This window comes from Rousettus aegyptiacus, unplaced genomic scaffold (genome assembly GCF_014176215.1).
Source record: "Rousettus aegyptiacus isolate mRouAeg1 unplaced genomic scaffold, mRouAeg1.p scaffold_m13_p_6, whole genome shotgun sequence".
Taxonomy (NCBI): Eukaryota; Metazoa; Chordata; class Mammalia; order Chiroptera; family Pteropodidae; genus Rousettus; species Rousettus aegyptiacus.
In genome coordinates this window covers 88,858,356-88,876,881 of record NW_023416309.1, presented here as the reverse complement: position 1 = coordinate 88,876,881, position 18,526 = coordinate 88,858,356, and the positions used below count along the sequence as shown (strand labels likewise).

General features: G+C 39.9%; 1 protein-coding gene across 3 annotated transcripts in view; it reads right to left on the bottom strand.

Annotated features, from left to right (window-relative positions):
* Positions 1 to 2,031: 2,031 nt before the first annotated feature.
* TEX14 (testis expressed 14, intercellular bridge forming factor) overlaps positions 2,032 to 18,526 on the bottom strand; it is a 90,193-nt gene continuing 73,698 nt past the window's right edge. For 2 of the 3 annotated variants that reach the window (XM_036222158.1, XM_016123075.2), the window contains 12 exons: positions 16,549 to 16,611; positions 15,937 to 16,064; positions 15,101 to 15,306; positions 14,016 to 14,112; positions 12,810 to 12,884; positions 10,159 to 10,233; positions 9,286 to 9,385; positions 6,769 to 6,855; positions 6,270 to 6,362; positions 4,083 to 4,192; positions 2,781 to 2,832; positions 2,032 to 2,387 (listed from right to left, as the gene is read on the bottom strand). In XM_036222158.1, the coding sequence (XP_036078051.1) occupies positions 2,351 to 2,387; positions 2,781 to 2,832; positions 4,083 to 4,192; positions 6,270 to 6,362; positions 6,769 to 6,855; positions 9,286 to 9,385; positions 10,159 to 10,233; positions 12,810 to 12,884; positions 14,016 to 14,112; positions 15,101 to 15,306; positions 15,937 to 16,064; positions 16,549 to 16,611 (1,123 nt within the window). In that variant the 3' untranslated portion in view covers positions 2,032 to 2,350. The remainder of the gene's footprint in view (positions 2,388 to 2,780; positions 2,833 to 4,082; positions 4,193 to 6,269; positions 6,363 to 6,768; positions 6,856 to 9,285; positions 9,386 to 10,158; positions 10,234 to 12,809; positions 12,885 to 14,015; positions 14,113 to 15,100; positions 15,307 to 15,936; positions 16,065 to 16,548; positions 16,612 to 18,526) is intronic. The other variant, XM_016123077.2, reaches the window with a different exon arrangement.

Here is an 18,526-nt window from a genome sequence, read left to right as displayed (position 1 = left end):
GCCTGTACTTGAAAAATTACAAGTCATTGAAGAAAAAAACTGAAGAAGATACAAATAAATGGAAACATATACCCTGCTCATGGATAGGAAGAATTAACATCGTTACAATGTCCGTACTACTCAAAGCGATTTACAGATTCAATGCAATCCCTACCAAAATACCAATGACATTTTTCACAGAACTAGAGTAGTCCTAAAATCTAAATTAAACCCTAAAAGATCCTTACTGTCACGGCAATCTTGAGAAAGAAGGACAAAGTTGGAGGTATCACACTACCTGATATCAAACTATACTACATGGCAATAGTAATCAGAAAACAGCATGGTACTGGCATAAAAAGAGACACATAGATCAATGGAACAGAACAAAGAAACCAGAAATAAATCCATGTCTACATGGTCATTTAATCTATGACAAAGAAGGCAAGAATATACAATGGGATAAAGATAAGTCACTTCAATAAATGATGTTGGGAAAACTGGACGGATACATGCAAAAAATGAAACTGGACTACCTTCTTACACTATATACAAGAATAAACTCAAAAATGGATTAAAGACTTAAATATAAGACCTAAAACCATAAAACTCCTAGCATAAACATAGGCAACAACCTCTCTGACACTGCTCTTAGTAATATTTTTTCTGATATATCTCCTCAAGCAAGGGAAACAAAAGAAAAAATAAACAAATGGGACAACATCAAGCAAAATAGTTTTTGCACAGCAAAGGAAACCATCAATAAAACAAAAAGACAACCTACTGAATGGCAGAAGATATTTACTAATGATACATCTGGTAAGGGGTTAATATACAAAATTTACAGAGAACTCACACAACTCAACACCAAACAAACAAACAAACAAACAAAAACAAAAAACCCAAAAAATCCAATTATAAGAACAGGGCAAAGGTACTGGATAGGCATTTCTCCAAAGATGATAATCAGATGGCCAATAGACATATGAAAAGATGCTCAAGATCACACTAATCATCTGATGAATGCAAATTAAAACCACAATGAGATATCACTTCACACTTGTCAGAATGGCTATCGTAGATAAACCAAAAACAAGTGTTGGTGAAGATGTAGAGAAAAGAGAATTCTCGTGCACTGCTGGTGGGATTGAAAATTGGTTCAGCTACTATGGAAAACAGTTTGGAGGTTCCTCAAAAAATTAAAACTAGAACTACAGAACTACCTCATGACCCAGCAATTCCACTTCTGGGTATTTATCCAGAGAAAACCAAAATACAAATTCAAAAAGATATATGCACCCCTATGTTCACTGCCGTGCTATTTACGATAGCAAAGATGTGCAAGCAAACCCAACTGCCCATCAAAGGATGACTGAAGGAAGTTGTGGTACATATATACAATGGAAAGAATAGCTGTAGTACAGGTCCATCTTTAGACTGTTTTACCTACAACTGTTCTAGTTTACAAAGATAGAAGCAGTCATTTTAGTAGTTTTGGTGGTGAGAAGCTGAGTTAGTTCCCATCTGATAACTTCTATTTTCTTTGTAAAGTCAGAGATGAAGTCATCTGATAAATGCTGATGGGACGTGAAGGACAGACATTTGAAATAATAGCTGTTGACAGTGGGAGAAGCATCCTAAAGAAACATAGTGGTACTGCCGTGTGCAGGGAAAAGATTAATTTATATAATCTACCAGGTACAAATACATGCTCCATAACCAATACACAATATCTACCAACATTATTATTATTAGCATTAGTCATTATTATGTAGTAACTGGCCAAACAGAAGAGTCTACTCTGCCAGCCTTGTAGACAAAAGATTACAAACCACATCAGTGGGAGTTTGTGTAGGACTTGTAGTCTTTATGAACACTAATAAGTAATGCTGTAATATAACTCATCATTTATCCGATGTCTGCTATTAGTCCTTACATTTTTATGTATGTTGGTTTTGTCAGAATTTATAATGGAAATTGAAACCTCTTTGCGTAACAGTTTTTCTCCTCCAATAATTAAAAGTAACATATCTTACAAAGATGAAATCTAACTGGTATTAAAAGTAAACATTTTATTATATAACAGGAGTAAAGTTTTTTGAACATTTATATCAACAAAACCAAAAGCCATTCTGGGCACAATGAGAAATTTTTACAATCAAAACTACCATTCACTTTTCAGAAATTTGACTGAAAACAAATGGCTAAATGTGCTACAAACAGACAGGACTAAGTCTGTTCTGGCAGCTGAACAAAGTGTGAGTTAGGGAACCACTGCCCTGAGGGTGACTGAAGCAGACAGGGAAGAAGGGAGCTCACAAGCAGGATGCTCAGACTCAGGCCGGGAAGTCCATCTGTGATCCGGTTCCCGTCAGTCTGACAAGTCACTCTGATCCAGCACAATTATCCTGTGCGCATGTTTTTTAAAGAACAAAAAAGGGAGTTTTAAGTTGGCATGTTTTTTCAATAGACAAACAATACCCTCTTTCTGTTCAACTGAATTCAAGGGAATTTTAATTTTTTAATTTTTAAAAAATGGCTGAAAAGCAACTGACGGCATTTTTTGTACTCCTTCCTCCTAAAACTGCTCTTGCACTAACTCTACCAATTACTTAATCTAAGTCAGTATTAACTTCATCTTATGTTTTAATTAGGTATAAACATTAACATTTTAAAAATTGAGCAACAGTAAATTTGAGCCTTTGTCATAAATGTTTATTTAGATGCTGGTAAATGTTTAAAGTCTGTTTGTTGTCTATAAATAGTGAACTTTGACCTACAAACATCTGATATCTCATTACCTGGATGGTTCTGACCAACCCAGCCGCTTCCAAAAACAAGGTTTTAGTTCTTCTTGATGAAATATAGAAGGAAGAAAAAACAACTTGATTACTTTCTAGGTCAAAGAGTGCTGATATTCAGAAGTCACATTAGTGCTCTCTCTAGTTGAAAGTGGACTATTTTACCTCTAATAGTTGTTTTTCTCCTACAAAGATAGACTTTCTCTAAAAACAGTTAATAGACTTCCTCTCCTAATATTCTGCAGCTCCCTGTCATAGCTATGGACACTATGATGCTAACTCATAAAGTCCCTAGATTATATTCCTAATGAATTCGATACTAGTTAAATGCTTACATACTCTGGGATCTGTCCCAGTCAGGGTCCTGAGGAAAGAGAATGCACACCTAGGCCCTTTAATAAAGTGACTACTTAGAGCGATGTAGTCAAAGTTAACGGAGCAAACAGTGGGTAGCAACCAATGACTAGCAGCAGTGGGAAGCCACTTATCGCTCCTAAGTCTGAAGGGACTTGGGGGTGGACCCCCGTGGGAGCTGGATCAAGGATGATGGGCTGCCCTGTAGAAGTCGTGCTTGTAGAGGGGTACAACTTCTACACAGAGATGTGGTACTAAAGTTGGTAGGCAGGGGAAGTTGAGAGCAAAGTCTAAGACAGACTGCTCTCCTACACTCTGATCTGCTGGGGCCTCCCACTGGCCAATAGCAAGCCCAGGAAATGCAGTTCACAAGGGTCGGCATCCTGGGGCCCAAAGCAGGGCAGAGATAGGAGGAAAATGAGAATGGGCTGGAGATGGGATGAAAGGGATATCGGATGATCTAAAAGAGTTCATGTCTCTAACTTCCTGCATAGAAGGAACTTAAATATAGGTGGGTGTCATTTGTGAATGGCACCTTAAAGCTCTATCAAATCATTTCAAAATTAAGGTTAACTTATACATTACTTGTAGACCCCATTTAAATCCCACAATTTATGATTTCTTATCAGATTCTGCAGTCTCTGTGTGAGCTAAATTTAGAACTCATTTGAAAGAACTAGGCAATTAAAAGCAAAATATCTTGCCAGACAATGTGCAAGATAAGGATGATGAGATTGGCTTAAGGCTTTCTTTAGAAACAGAATTGGATGTTGTTAGTTTTGTGGTGAAGGCATGATTGGCAATTAACAGAAAACCTGAGCTGAACTACAGAGAAAATGCGTAGGAGAATTATGTGTATCATCTGGGAAACATTTCTAAATAACTTTGATGCTCATCAAACCCAAGGGCTCCAGCCTAAATTACAAATGATTATTCATTCATACATACCTTCTTCAGAAGTCCCTAAAAAGCTCTCTGATTTCCTTCTCTCTGGCTTAGTGCCTTCTTCCTCTTTTCTCTTCTTTTCACCAACTTCTTGATCCTTGGTATTTGTCTCCCTTCAATGATAATGATTTTTGGTATCAAACCATATGTACAATGGCCAGTGAGAGGCCCCAAAGATATGTTCCAAAGGAAACATAATAGCAGCTAGCACTACTAATGGACTGTTCCCTATGGGCTGGGCATTGGTTCAAGTGCTATAATGTATATTAACACACTTAATTCTCAGCACAACTATATAATGTAGTCACCACTACCATCCCCATTAATTGATGAGGGAACTGAAGCACAGAGAAGTTAAAGTCCATGCCTAGTAAGTCCTAGAGCTGGAGTCCAACCAGTGGCAGTCTGTCTCAGACTCTGCTCTCAACCACTAGGCTGTATTGTCCCAAAGAAAAAGGTATTTCACTTAGATTGTAATTGGTGTCCTTCTACAACCACCACTTTATTACCTTATCTTCATTTCCTGAATCCCTCTCTGAAGTGAAATATCTAATTAAAGTATCTGACAGTTTAAGACCGCATTTGTCAAACTAGTAAGCAGAAACCATCTCCCCTACTCAACTATAAGCTCCTATCCCGTGGCACCTCTAGCCCCTAGCACAGCACTCGGCTCGTTGCTGGTGTTCGACAGATGCTGGCTTAACCAAACTGACACCATTCAGGGACTTTTCTTCTGTTTTCATTCAATGGATATTCAAAACAAATAATGTAAAATCTGAGGGAAAATAAAGCCAGCTAGGGGTGGAAACATTTTTTTCTTCCTAACCTCCCATCACTAACAGAATCATAGGCTCTAGAGTCGGAGGAAGACATCAGGTGATCATCTATCTCCATCCAAATGCCCCAGACCAGAGAGTAAACTGGCCTGGACTTGAGGAGGAGGAGCTATTGTCAAAGTAAGTGCCAAGGCAGCTGTTTTCTCTACCAGACAGCTATGGCTATGAGAAAGTTTGTGCTTTACTGCATAAAAATCACCTACTCTGCAGTTTCTAGTCACTAGCTCTGTCCTTTGGGGCAGAAAAAAGTAAGCTGACTCTCTTCACTTTACAGTATTTCAGATATTTGAGGGCAGCTATCAAATTCTCCACTCCATCTGCTCTTTTCAGGCCCAGCCCCCCCAGCTCCTTCAGCTGTTCTCACATGACATGGTTTCCAGAACTGACTGTTCGATGGCCCTCCTCCTCTCTTTGTGAATGTCTCTTTTACTTTTTTCTTTTTTTAAAAATTATTTATTTTATTATTTATTATGGTGATGTTGATTAACAAAATCCATAAGTTTCAAGTATACAATTCAACAGCAAGTTATATATATATTGCATTGTGTGTTCACGGCCCATAGTTAGATTTCTTTCTGTCACCACATATTTGACTGTGAATGCCCATTCTAAGATCCGACACCCTGTGTCTCAGAAGTCCTCTCCCCAGCATGAGACATCACCTTGATCTGGTCAGCGCATTTCTGTCTGTTCAGCATTAATGCTGCATTGACCCTTTTATCGAGGCCTCATGGAATCGTTCTCCATGTCTTCTTTAAAAAGAATTTCTTGAATTCTTACCATGTCTCAAAATGCATGCTAAATACTGGGCATATAAAAATAAGACATACTTAGTGCCTTGAACAAAATCATAGGGAGTAGCAGCTTCTGATCAAAAAATTCTCTGTTGGGTCAGATCTCTCACATTCTATACTTTTGCATCCAAATGCTCACCTTCATCTTTTAGAGAAATCTAACATGTCCACCTGTCAAGACCATTTTCAATTCACAGGCTATATCACCCATCACATTGGTATTCATTTTAAAATTGTGTTATCTAAAAATTTGATAAGCATGCCTTTTCTGATTTAATTCAAATGACTGATGGAAAAGTTGAAGGTGACAGGGCCAAGATACAGCCATCTTAGAGGCCCCTCTTTATACTGATATCAACCTGCTAATCAATATCCTGAGCACTGCGGGTGGTTGGTGGAAGGGCAGACAGAAGTCAGGGCTGGCTTATCTACAGCAATGTCACGCCATCGCCGGACATTCATTCTTTAACGAATAGAGGTATCTTTTTAAAAAACCAAAACCTGGTCTCCCATCCTGAGAAAGAAAAAAAATGAAGGTCTGATGGAGCACAATAAGCAACCTTGCAGAGCCCTTGGGGAGATCCTGTGGCTCCGTGCTGTCCTCAGGTGGCTGCAGCCATCTTTCCAGGTCTTCATCAAGAGTAGAGTGAGCTCTGTCCAAGGGCAAGTGAAGAAAATTGAGACAATAGTCATTTCCCTTCTCCCTTGAGAAGGAGGCACAGCACTTTAGAGTGGGCAGAGACCTTCAAACTTGTACTTTCACTATACATAAAGAAAATGAAACCTCAGCAAGATCAAATCTAGAGTTGTAGAGGTCACCGAGATCTGATTTATATGTGCACAAAACCCTCTTTACGCCTTGACAAAAGGCCCCGGCACCCATGGGATCACTACCTTCCATGTCTGGTGGTAGAGTCTGTCTCAATTTTTAGTTATTAAGTCAATTTCCACCTGAGGTGCAACTATACACTCATTTCTATAAGTTTTTTGGATTAAAAACTGCCTCTGAGGCTAAAGGATGCAATTATGTTTTCAGAAGGCTGGAGAAACTCCACCCACATGAAAAATATCTTCCATTCTGGCTTGGTGCCGAGGACTGAGGCGATGGAGCATCTGTGGGCATCTCTGTGTCCAGCACAGCCAGCCCTTTTGGAAAAGGAAGAGACAACAATAATGTAGCTAACTTTATATTTATATAAAGCACTTTATATTTATATAATCAAATGTAACTTGGCCTTCTTGAGCTACTTTTCTTTTGTCTCGAATAATGGTATAGATGTTTACTGAAAGTGTTTTGGAGAGATGAAAGCACTGGAGTTACATTATACATTATGGTCTAAAGATCCCTAAAAGTTAAAAAAATATTTATCTTCCTCCTTCTTTGCCTCTTTTTCTTCTCCATTTTCCACTAAGCCCTATCCCCACTTCCTTGCTTGTCTCAGGACTCCAATCTCCTTCTCCGCTTTCCTAGACCTTCCCTTCCAGTCATTCTCTTTTCCTTTCAGAGAATAATTTTGCTCTTGAAGAATGTGACAGAAATAGAATTCACTATGCAACAGTTATTTGTAATACTCGTCTCCTTTGCCTCTCTCTTCTGTAGCAGCTGGAAAGCTAAAAGCTCAATTTCCAGTCTCTCTTGCAACTAAGGGTGGTCGTGCATCATTTGGCCGTTGAGATATAAGTTGGCATCTCCTGGGAAGAGCTTCTGGAAACGATTTTGCTTCCCAGATAAAAAGGGGCATTGTCAGCTGGAATATTCCTTTGCCCCACCCTCTTATCTCTGCCTGGCATGTGGACAGCAGTTATCTTGCAACCAGGAGGTGACAAACCTGAAAATAAGGGCCAACATGCTATGCTGTTGCTACGGGTGGCAGACCAGGAAGATCAAAAGAGCCGACACTCCTGGTGGCACCTTTGAGCTACTACACCGGCTGTGCCCTGCCAACCTGTGGACCTCTTGTTGTGTAAGACAAACTCATTTAAGCACAATGGTGGGGTTTTCTACCACTGCAGCTGAAAGAATTCTGCAGGGCTACCCTAAGGATGCACAGGACCACGATTAGGACGAGACAAGTGGTGCAAGGGCAGATTCAAATCCTCTCTTTCTTCAAAATGCACATATTCTGTTCATAAAAGACTTTTTTTTTTTGCATTAATTTTGATTTTTAAAAAATACTCTATGAAAACAGCAATTATCTTGACTCTTAACGTTTTTGTTGCCTCCTTCAATTTTCTGCCAAAGGAGCGTGTCTCACTCACCTCACCCTAGCCTTAGCCCTGAATGACAGGACAAAGCAAGAGAAGTCAGGAGGCAAAAGGAGGTGAGCGGAAGTGGTTTAGCTTACAACACAGGTCAAAGGAGAGCTCTGACTCAGGAAGACAATCGGGTTTCTTGAGGCAACCTCGTGTTTTTGACTGAATTGTCTGGATGATTGCCCCTATTTTCTCTTATTTGACTTGAAAGATCTAAAAGTAGTCTTCCAAGCCCTTCAACTAAAATGTTTTGAAAGAAGCCGAAACCTGTGTTTGCCTTATAATATGAAGTAAAAACAAACAAAAAAACAACTTGATGAGAAAAAAACAAGTAACCCTATTAAAAAATGGGCAAACGAATTGAATAGATATTTTTCTAAGGAAGATATACAAATAGCCATCGAGCATATGAAAAGATGCTAAACATCACTAATCATTAGGGAAATGCAAATCAAAACCACAATGAGATGTCACCTCATACACATTAGGATGGCTACCATCAAAAATGAATGAATGAATGAATGAATGAATGAATGAATAAGATACCGAGTATTGGCAAGGATGTGGAGAAACCAGAACCTTTGTACATTGTTAGTGGAACGTAAATGGTGCAGCTGCCGTGAAAAACAGTATGATGTTTCTTCAAAAAATTAAAAATAGATTTACCATATGATCCAGCAACACCACTTCAGGGTATATAGCCAAAAGAAGTGAAAGCAGAGTGTCTTGAAGATCTATCTGTTCACGTATTTTGACAGTAGTGTTATTCACAATAGACAAAAGGAAGAAGCAACTTAGTATCCACCAACGGATGAATAAACAAAATGAGATACACACATATAAACATACAATGGAAATTAAGCCGTAAAAAGTAAGGAAATTCTGACACATGTCACATGAATGGACCTTGAGGACATTATACTAAGTGAAGTAAGCCAGTTACAAAAAGACAAATACTATATTTTCACTTATATGTGGTATCAAGTGCAGTCAAACTCATAGAAACAGAAAGTAGAATGGTGGCTGCTAGGAACTGAGGGGAGGGGGATACGGGAGTTGTTTAATGTGTGTAGAGTTTCAGTTTTGCAAGATGAAAAAGTTTTGGAGACTGGATGCACACCAATGTGAATATAATTAACACTAGTGAATAGCACAATTAAGATTTTTGTTATGTGTATTTTATCATAAAAGTTAAAAAAAAAGGAGCTGTTAGAATAGTATGAAGACTATTTTTTCCTTCTTATTTGTCAATAACAAAAGAAAAATTAATACAACCTAATACGGTGTTTTAAATCCTTTCAAAAGCCCAGGTTTTGCTATTACCTCTCTGTGTCATCTTCTAGATCCTGAGTTTCTTTGGTCCAAAGCGCACTGCTATCTTCTTTTTTACTGTTATTTTCTTGTTCTTCTAAATGCCTTTGATCTAAAACCAGTTGAAAGATATAACTTTATTTGAACAACAAAAAAATAGTTCAGAAAGACTGCTTTAAAATGGAGTGCAAAAATATTAAGGCTCATCAGTGGCCCCCGAAGTCTGCAATGCACTAGTTCCCTTCTTCCCAGGAGAGCAGGGGGCCAGGTGGCAGTCTGCAGGGGGCCTGTATTCACAGCAGCTGCTTCTGGGGGCTAGAGAGTACTCTGGTGCCAGGTGAAGCTACAGGAAACCTTGCCTGTGCCAAGGCTCAAGAGAGACAAAAGGAGCAGAGGGGGGAAAAGGGTTCATAAAAGAGGAAGCAAGAGACCCTGAAAACAAATTACACAGATTTACTTTGAGGGACTACCCTGTTCTCACTTGTTGGATGTTTCTAGGTTGGAGCCCCAGGGAAAAAATCTGGGCGGGGAAGGTTAGTACCCTTTAATGTATGCCAGGCATTTTACTTATGTGATCTCATTCCATCCTGCCAGCAGTCCCTATGAAGGGGAGGAGACTAACATTTGCTAAGTATCTTACAATGTACCAGGCACTGTGCATGGAGCTATTATATACATCATGAGGTAAGAATTATCATCCCCATTTTAGAGATGAAGGTAAATGGGGCTCAGAGACATTAAACAGTTTGCCACAAAAGCAGTAGAGTCAGAATCAAGGTAGTTGTGCCTGCCCTAAAGATCCACATTCCCCAAATGTACCACTGTGCTGCCAAGTGCAGAGTTACAGCAAGAACCTGGTAAGAAAGATCTGGGTACCTGGCTTACCATTTGCAATGATGCCCAGAGGACTTGCTGTGTTCTCCAAAACTGTGGATGAGGCCTGCTGCTGCTTCAAGTGCTCTGTCCAACACAAAAGCAGAAGGCAACTTATTGCTTCCCTTGTATGTCACACCATTCTCTAGGGCAGTGGTTCTCAAAGGGTGGTCCTCAGACCAGCAGCCTCAGCACAATCGGAGAATTTGTTATTCTCAGGCCTCATCGCAGACCCAGAAACTCTGGGGGTGGTGTCTAGCAATCTTATTTTAACCAGTCCTCCAGTCCTAATGCCTGATAAAATCTGGGAATGACCGCTTTAGGACATTCGATCACATATAACACTAAAAATAAAAATTAAAATGATGATGGTAGGTAACACCTGAAGAGCCCTATGTGGCAAGTACTGTTTCTAACTTACATACATTAATTCAAGATTAATGTTCACAATTAATCCTCACAACAACCCTGTGAGATTGATCACATTTTGTTATTCCTGGTTAACAGATGTGGAAATGAAAGTAAAGAGAAGTTAAGGAGGAATTTACCTAGAATTACACAGTAAGATGTAGAAATGGGATTTGAATCCAGGCAGTCTAGCTCTAAGGTTTACGCTCTTTAATCTCTATTTCATAATCTCTCAAACAGTTTGTAAGAGCATCTGAGCTGCCCCAAATTTTCCCATCTCTATTGGTCTATATTTCATATTTTTCACCTAGTGTATGGGGAAGGCAGAGGCAAAGAATATCTATAATTTACCATTCCTAAAGAATTGATCACTAGACCAAGACAAAAGTCCGCTAAACTCAGAACGCTGCTTTGCGTTTGTTAGGTGCTTGTGGGAGTGGGAGCAGAGCAGAGAGAGAGCTAGGAGGCAGCACAGACTAGAGCCCTGGGCTCGCTTGCCGGCACAGCCCTGTTATGTGCAAGCACAGATCTCTCTCTTCCTGCAGGTCAGAAAAAGGCCCTACCTGGCAGCTCCTTGGCATCAAGGGGCCCATAAGATCATTTAATATAATCTGAAATTTAAAAATCCATTTTTATCTTTGTTAAAAGTAGTCCCCTGTTGATCTTAGAGGATCACCTATATCCTAGGGCTCTAAAAGACCCTTCCCTTTTGGGCCTTGTCAGAAGTCTAGGGCTTTGGATGCAGGCCCCCCCAAAAGTGCAGGTGTCAGCTCCAGGTCACTCCCCAAAGCTCTCTTGAGGGGAAGCAACAACACAGTGGTGACAGACAATAATCGGGTAGGAGCATCCATTATTTGGAGAAGCTACCCAAATGCCCTCTGCCCTCTGCCTTCCTGGAAATCTACTGACCCATCTCAAAGTACAGACATCACCTAGAAACCTGACCCAGATTAATTCCCATAAGTAAAATGAGGGAGGGTTTCTGCAGAGTGTGCTCAGGTACAGCAGTGCCATGAAGCTGGAGCCCAGGAAGAATCTTCGTGACAGGTGCTACATTGCGGGAATCCACATGGTGACCAAAGAGAGAAGACAGCAGGATCCAGAGGAAAAGTATCACTAAAGTCAAACTGCAAAGGGGCATACAAGTACTTCCTTCAACCATGACCAAGAGCAGATGACCCTAAGAATCTACCTGAGCAAGACAAGCATGGGAGACCTCTACGCTCACAGGCAGTGGTTCTACTGTTGTGTTAAGAAGAGCAACCGGAGAGGAGGACTTTGCAAGGCTCCCTAGGAGTTCCAAAGATGAAAATTTGGTGTGGGGGCAGAGCCCTCAGAGCCTGACCCAACAACTCTGTGACCTGTACAATCCTGTGGCATTAAGGAAAGGGTGTGACGAGGTAAGAAAGGCCTATGACTACAGACAAAGAAAGAAACTAAGGAAGGTTCTGGCAACTCTGACTGGCTCTACTCAAGTTCATCAGACCAGTGGTCAAAGGCTGGGGGTTGTGACAACCTGGACAGTAGCTTTCTGCTGAATCAGACCACTTATCTTTTATCTTCCTCTTCCTGACGAGACACAACATCTCTGAAACCCTAAAAACCAAGAGGTGCTCCTCAGGAAATTCTCTAGAGGCCCCATACCAAGAATTGGACCCTCGGACGTCTGATGAGCTGTGTCCTCTGAGGGTGAGGGGCTAGTCGGTCAGGCTGTCAAGAAGAGAGCATTCAGGTCTTCCCTGGGAAAGCGAACCACTTGCCGCAAATGTCTCTGAAACCATGCACCATTCACCTTCCATGTCAGCTCAGCTGTGCACAGCCAGCTGCTAAGGTACAACTAAAACTGAGCTGGTATTGCTCAGTCTCTGCCTGAAATGGAAAATTGTGGTCACATTAGGTCTTGTGCCACTGACTTCTCTGCCCTCAGGAAAGTGATTCATTCACGATGCCAATACCTTCAATACCTCCTGCTAATGGCAAAACTGAAAGTACTGAGTATATTGGTCTCAGCAGCCAAAATTTCAGGCCTCTAATCCATGGTTGATTTGGTGCAAAAAAAGGAGATAAGAATTCCTTTAGTAAAAGAGTTCATCATAATAAATCACTTGAATGTTGTTATTTCCTATTAGAATCCTTACCGTAGACCCTTTAAGTAACAAAATGACAGCAGACACAAGCCAATTATCCTGACCAGCCTTCAGCCATAATCTGAGGCCATCAGGGCACCGAGTGCATTCTGTATTAACATCCCTTACCAATTTCGTCCAGTAGCTCCTGAGATGGTGGTGGTAGCTCGTCAGTGTGATGCTTTGAGATGGCTTCTACTAGTTCTTAAAAAGATAAAGGGGGAAATGACAACACCTTCCTGAACCAAAATAGGTTTTCTAGGTTCCCAAATGGATTTGACTTAGAATTTCTCAATAATGAAACAAACTGAGGTAGGAAGAAAGCCTCATATGATAGATAACAGGCCAAGCTGAGTCATCTTATGTGAATGACTTTATTCCCCCTTTTACTCCAAATCCTCTCCTACGTCACCCTACCCCAGTACTGCTTGATCTGTGCCCCTTGCTCCCCAAGGATATTTTGGGTAGGTGAGGTACAAATTCTTACTAAGTGGCTGGGATCCCAATCTGGAACAGGGCTGGAGGAATATAGAGGCTCTGGACCAGTCAAAACGAACAAAATACAAAGCAGAAGGCCTTTCTTCATACATCATCAGGCCAGGGAATATAGAAGCAACCACACTTTGGGCCTTTCCCTAAGTGCTCAATTATAATATTAACCAAAATCCCTCAGCATAATTCACAAAATCCTTATCCCCTTGAGGGAAATTGTAAGAGTTATACCAAAGATGCAAGGCATTAAAATTAATGTGGCAAAGGCAATATGCCTCATGAGCTGTTAACAAGCCCATACCCTTCGATATGGAATTGTCTTCCAAGAATCTACCATAAGGAAGAGTAGAAGTTCAAATAAAAATTTTTGTAAAAAGAGCAAAAATTGGAAAACAATATAAATCTTTAACATAAGGGCATGGTTACGCAACATATGTAGAACGAACTATCATGTAGCCATTATATACATTTACAAATAATTTTTACTGACGGGGAAAGCCTCGAAATACCTCAACAAAGAAAAGAAGCAGGCCAGGACTGATATACAATATGACCTCAACTATGCTAAAAAAATATACTTTTCTTGTATATTTCTAAAGATATTAAAAAATATGTACCGAAATATAGTATACGAAGTTAAAAAATGTTAATAGAATTAGATGGTGGTTTTCTTTTTTAGGCTCTTCTTTATTCTCCAAGTTTTCTATAATGAGTATGTTTTACTTTTATAATGAGGGGAAATAACATTTTTGTTTGAATCTAATAAAGCATCAAAGATGAGTCTAAGGCTCCCTTAAATGGGCTTACTATTATGAACTTGTATTTCAATAGTAAAACAGGTACCTTGCTGCAGGCTCCTTCTCTGGGTGGTATGAGATGATGTGTTAGGTGCCTTAACACTGCTGGAAGAGCCAGCCCCAGTGAATGAAGACAATCTTTTCTGTAAGTAACATATAAATACGGTAATTGACACATGTATTGAGCTAAAAAGGCCCATGAAGCTCAATCATTTTCAAGATTAAACCTATGTACCATCAATGGAAGAAGCCACTTGTTTGTTGATTAAGTCAAATTCATTTAAATGTCACTTCCTCCAGGAAGCTTTCTCACCCCTCTTTGCCTCGGCAGCACTCAAAACTTACCTCTGTGTTCCAGTCTCTCTCACTAGGTGATAAGCTCCTTTGGGGCAGAAACTGACTGACCCTCTTATTCACATTTGGATGCCTAGAAGAGGGCCTGGCATTGAGCCTGGCACTTAGAACCTGCCCGATTAACAGTCTATTACATGAAAGCATTAAATTCTCTACGGTTCTACTTCAGAGAGACCTTTTGTGAGTCAAATGCCCAAAGATGACAGTTGGTTTTTCACTGAGAGCCAAAGCCAGTAATCAATCTGCTATAGAAGGGTCAGTCAACAGGTCCTCAGTGAGCAGTGCCAAGTAAGGAAATTGCAGTTTTTCTTGAAGAGACTATACACATGAAATATGAGGAAGAGGGAGAATAAAAAGGAAGGAGAGAAAGAAGAGGACAGGAGAAGACGGAATACAACTAAGTGCTTTTACTGCCGACTATTAGTTCAGGGTGTGGATATCAATCAAAATGCTCAGGGAACTAACTAGAGGTGGCTTCAAGCATAAAGCAGAACTCAAGCATCTTCAGGTAGGTGTAATATGGTTAGAGAGAAAGAGCATGACTAGTGAAGGTAGCATCATAAGCTACTGGCAGAGGTTGCCAAACGCTATCTGTAGGGGAGAAAAAAGGTGCAAAATCCCAGAACCTATCCTACAATACCAGACACAGAGTGGAGCTCCAGGGAAGCCTGGAAAGGATCCAGTTTATTTCTTACTTTCTTTGTAAAATGGCACTTTGTATTATGGAGGCCTTTGCACTGACTCCATGAGAATGTAATGCAGAATTGGTATACTTACGAGATCAGTCAGTCTTGAAGGGAGAGTTTCAGAGGAAGTAAGAAGGGAATCTAAGCTCTTGGCTTTCTCTCGGACTGTTGTAAATTTATCAGACGAAGTTCGAATAGATTCTTGACTGTTCCGGCATGAGGTAGACCCTGTTTTCACTTGAAATGTGATACTTTCAAGGCAGTCTTTATAGCAACTGGCAGCTGAAGAAATTGACTCTGTTGTAGAAAAGTGGGCAGTTAGTGTCTGAATCCTTTATATTATTTAAAAACAAACAAACAAACAAAAACAACCCACACAACTCTATATCTATCCTGGGGATTCTCCAAATTGTTAATAACTAAAACATTCACTGAACAGAGATACAGCTCCTTAAAATATGAAAAAACGATAGTTTCCAAATTCGGTCACCAAAATAAAGGGAGATTATTTGAACCACAAATATACTGCGAAAAGGACACTAGAGAGAGGCTATTGATGGTGGCTGTATGCAGTTGCAGGACTCAGAACTATGTATGTTTAAGCACAAAGTACTGTTTGAAGTTACAAACTCTAGTGAATGCCAGGTATTTGCACTAAAGTCAATAGTTCTTAGGATACAGAGTAGACTTTGCACGTGCATGTCTCTTCCACTAAGGTAAAAAACCTCCTTAAGGCTGCTTAATAACCATCAACACCACCTCTATTTGGCCTCCCATGGGGTTATCTCCTTCAGCTTTGGCCCCAAAGAAACGCCTCTGCGCTGTGAGAAAACCCTTACCAGATCTGCCCCCAGCCCCGGCTTTCCAGAGCCACTGGGGCAGGGGTCGTTAGTCCTCCCAAATGCTTCTCCTCCCCTGGGTGATTACCTGGGCTGAGCGGAGTGCTGACACTAGTAGGTGCGTGGTGTATTTTGGGTGTTTTGCATGACACTTCCTTAAAGGAACCATCTTGTTCACAGGAGATACTAGACAGGTCTTGAATGTCTGTCAATGATCTAAATAATTAAAAACACACAGTAACTGGTAGATGTTGAGGAAATCAAACAATATATTTCTGAGAGGTACTTTTTAACAATGTTAACAAAAATCTTTATTTGGCAATAGGCCAGAATTAGAGACTATCTTAGAATATCTTCTATATTTTAAAGAAAATGTTAGTGAATATTTTACAGAAATATAACTTTAAATATATCTCAGCAGCTAAAAATGAACTATGTCCATAGATGAAAATACATTCGTGTGGAAACCAGATTTATTTTACTTCAAGTATTTATATGTTGCTATTATTATCACCATATTTCCTTGATTATCAGATGCTATTAATTTAGATAGCATCTTTTTGGTAAAAGAAGAAACAGGCTCACATTAAATGTAAACATAAAAATGGGGAAAATATAGACTCTCAGAAAAAAGGAAACACTATTCCCCTAAAACTAAAGCTTTACACAGTATCCTTAGGCAACCCTGTGATGGCCATACATTTCTTTCTCTTTCAGTTCCTTTGGTGACTCCTTTAAGGTCTCTTCTTGTTCACTTTCAGTACTGTAAGAGAGAAAGTGAGAAAATTATGTGAATCCCCTGTCAGCAGAGTGCACTAAGTTGGAACAAGGGACCAGTTTATCAGCCCAGTATGAGAAGTAGCAGGAAGAGCACTAAGCTCAAGAGACTGAATAAATACTCTCTAATGGTCAGCCTATCTGAAGTCAGCTGATGATGCACACGACATCCTGAGGAAATCAGTGAGCATAGGAAGTTTCCTGGGGATGGAGGTTGGAGCAGCGGGCACAGCCATGGGGCCTGACCAACTGTGAGACAGCTTCCTGGCACAGAATATCAGGAGAGCCTGAGAGAGCCTCGTGCCAAATAAATGGCCATCGAAAAGAATACTGAAGACAAACTTGACCCATTTCTATTTAGGATTCAATCTCAAACACAAACTATATGCCAGATCCCATGCTAAATCTTTTCATGTTTTCACATTTTTAATCTTTGCAACAATCCTGCAAGATCAATGCTATAAAGGAAAGCATGAACTATAGATTTGAGTTGTGATCTTATAAATTCTACTCACTAAAATATTTGCTGCTCCTTCCAAGCACATAGTAGGACAGCACTTTTTGGCCCTCTTAATTTACATAAATGGCCACATGACTTGTTTTAACCAGTGAAATGTAAGTGAAAATGATGTAATTTGGGAAGAAACTTTAAAGGCCAGTGCACAATTCACCATGTTACCTTTTCCTGCCTCAGCAATTAAGGAAGCACAAAGATGGAACCTCTCTCAGCTTGCCTCTCTTATAGAAGGTAATACAGCACAGAACACTGCTGGACAACTCGTGAAGGACGAAGAGCATTAGCGAAATATTAACTTTTATTGTTTTAAGTCACTAAAACCCAGGAGTTGTTTGTTATGTAGCATAATCTAGCCTGACTCATACATAATCTAGCCTGACTCATACTAACTGAGCAACCTTAGAAAAAAATAAACTCTCTGAACTTTGTTTTCCTTATTGGCAAAATGGACATAATAGTATGTACCTGAGAGGGTTGTTATATTAATTAAATTAGACAAAACAGAGTATCTGGCATATGACAGCTGCTTAGGAAATACTAGAGCTATTTATTATAAATGAGGAAATGGAGGCCCAGAAGGGGGAAAGTAAATTGAATGTTATTGTACCAGGCACCTGACATCTATTATGATTTTTTAAATTAAACTTTATTTCAAGATAACCGTGCATTCACATGCAGTTTTAAGAAATACACTTTACCCAGTTGCCTTCAATGGCAATATCTTGAAAAGCTACAGGAAAACATCACGACCAAGATACAGACACTGATATAGTAGAGACAGAAAACATTTGCACCACAAGAATCCCCATGTCGCCCTTTTGTAGCCATGTCTTCTTCCCTCCCACTCCCATCTCTTCCTTAAACCCTGGAAATAACTCATTTGTCCCTTCATTTCTATAATTTTATCATTTCAAAAAAGTCGTATCGGTGGAACACATGGTAAATAACTTTTAGGGACTTTTTACACTCAGCATAAATCTGTGGAGATTTAACCAGGCTGCTGCATGTATTGACAGTTCATTCTTTTTTATTGCAGAGGAGTAGTCCACGGTATGGATCACCACAGCCTGTTACATCACTCACTTGTTAGACAACATCTGGGTTTCCAGATTTTGGCCACATATAAAGTGTCTATAAACGTTTGTGTTATGTGTTTTTGTGAATATCAGTCTTCAATTCTCTGGGATAAATGCCCAGGAGTTATATTATTACTTTTAGTCCCTATGTTGACATTCTGTTAGGATTTGTAGTCCTATTTCACAAACAGGAAAATAGGAGAGAGGAGTTGAGAAACTTGACCAAGGTCACGCAGACAGGCAGAGCCTGGGATCTGAAAACAGATCATGACTCCTTTCCACGACCCTTCACGATTCTGTTGAACAAG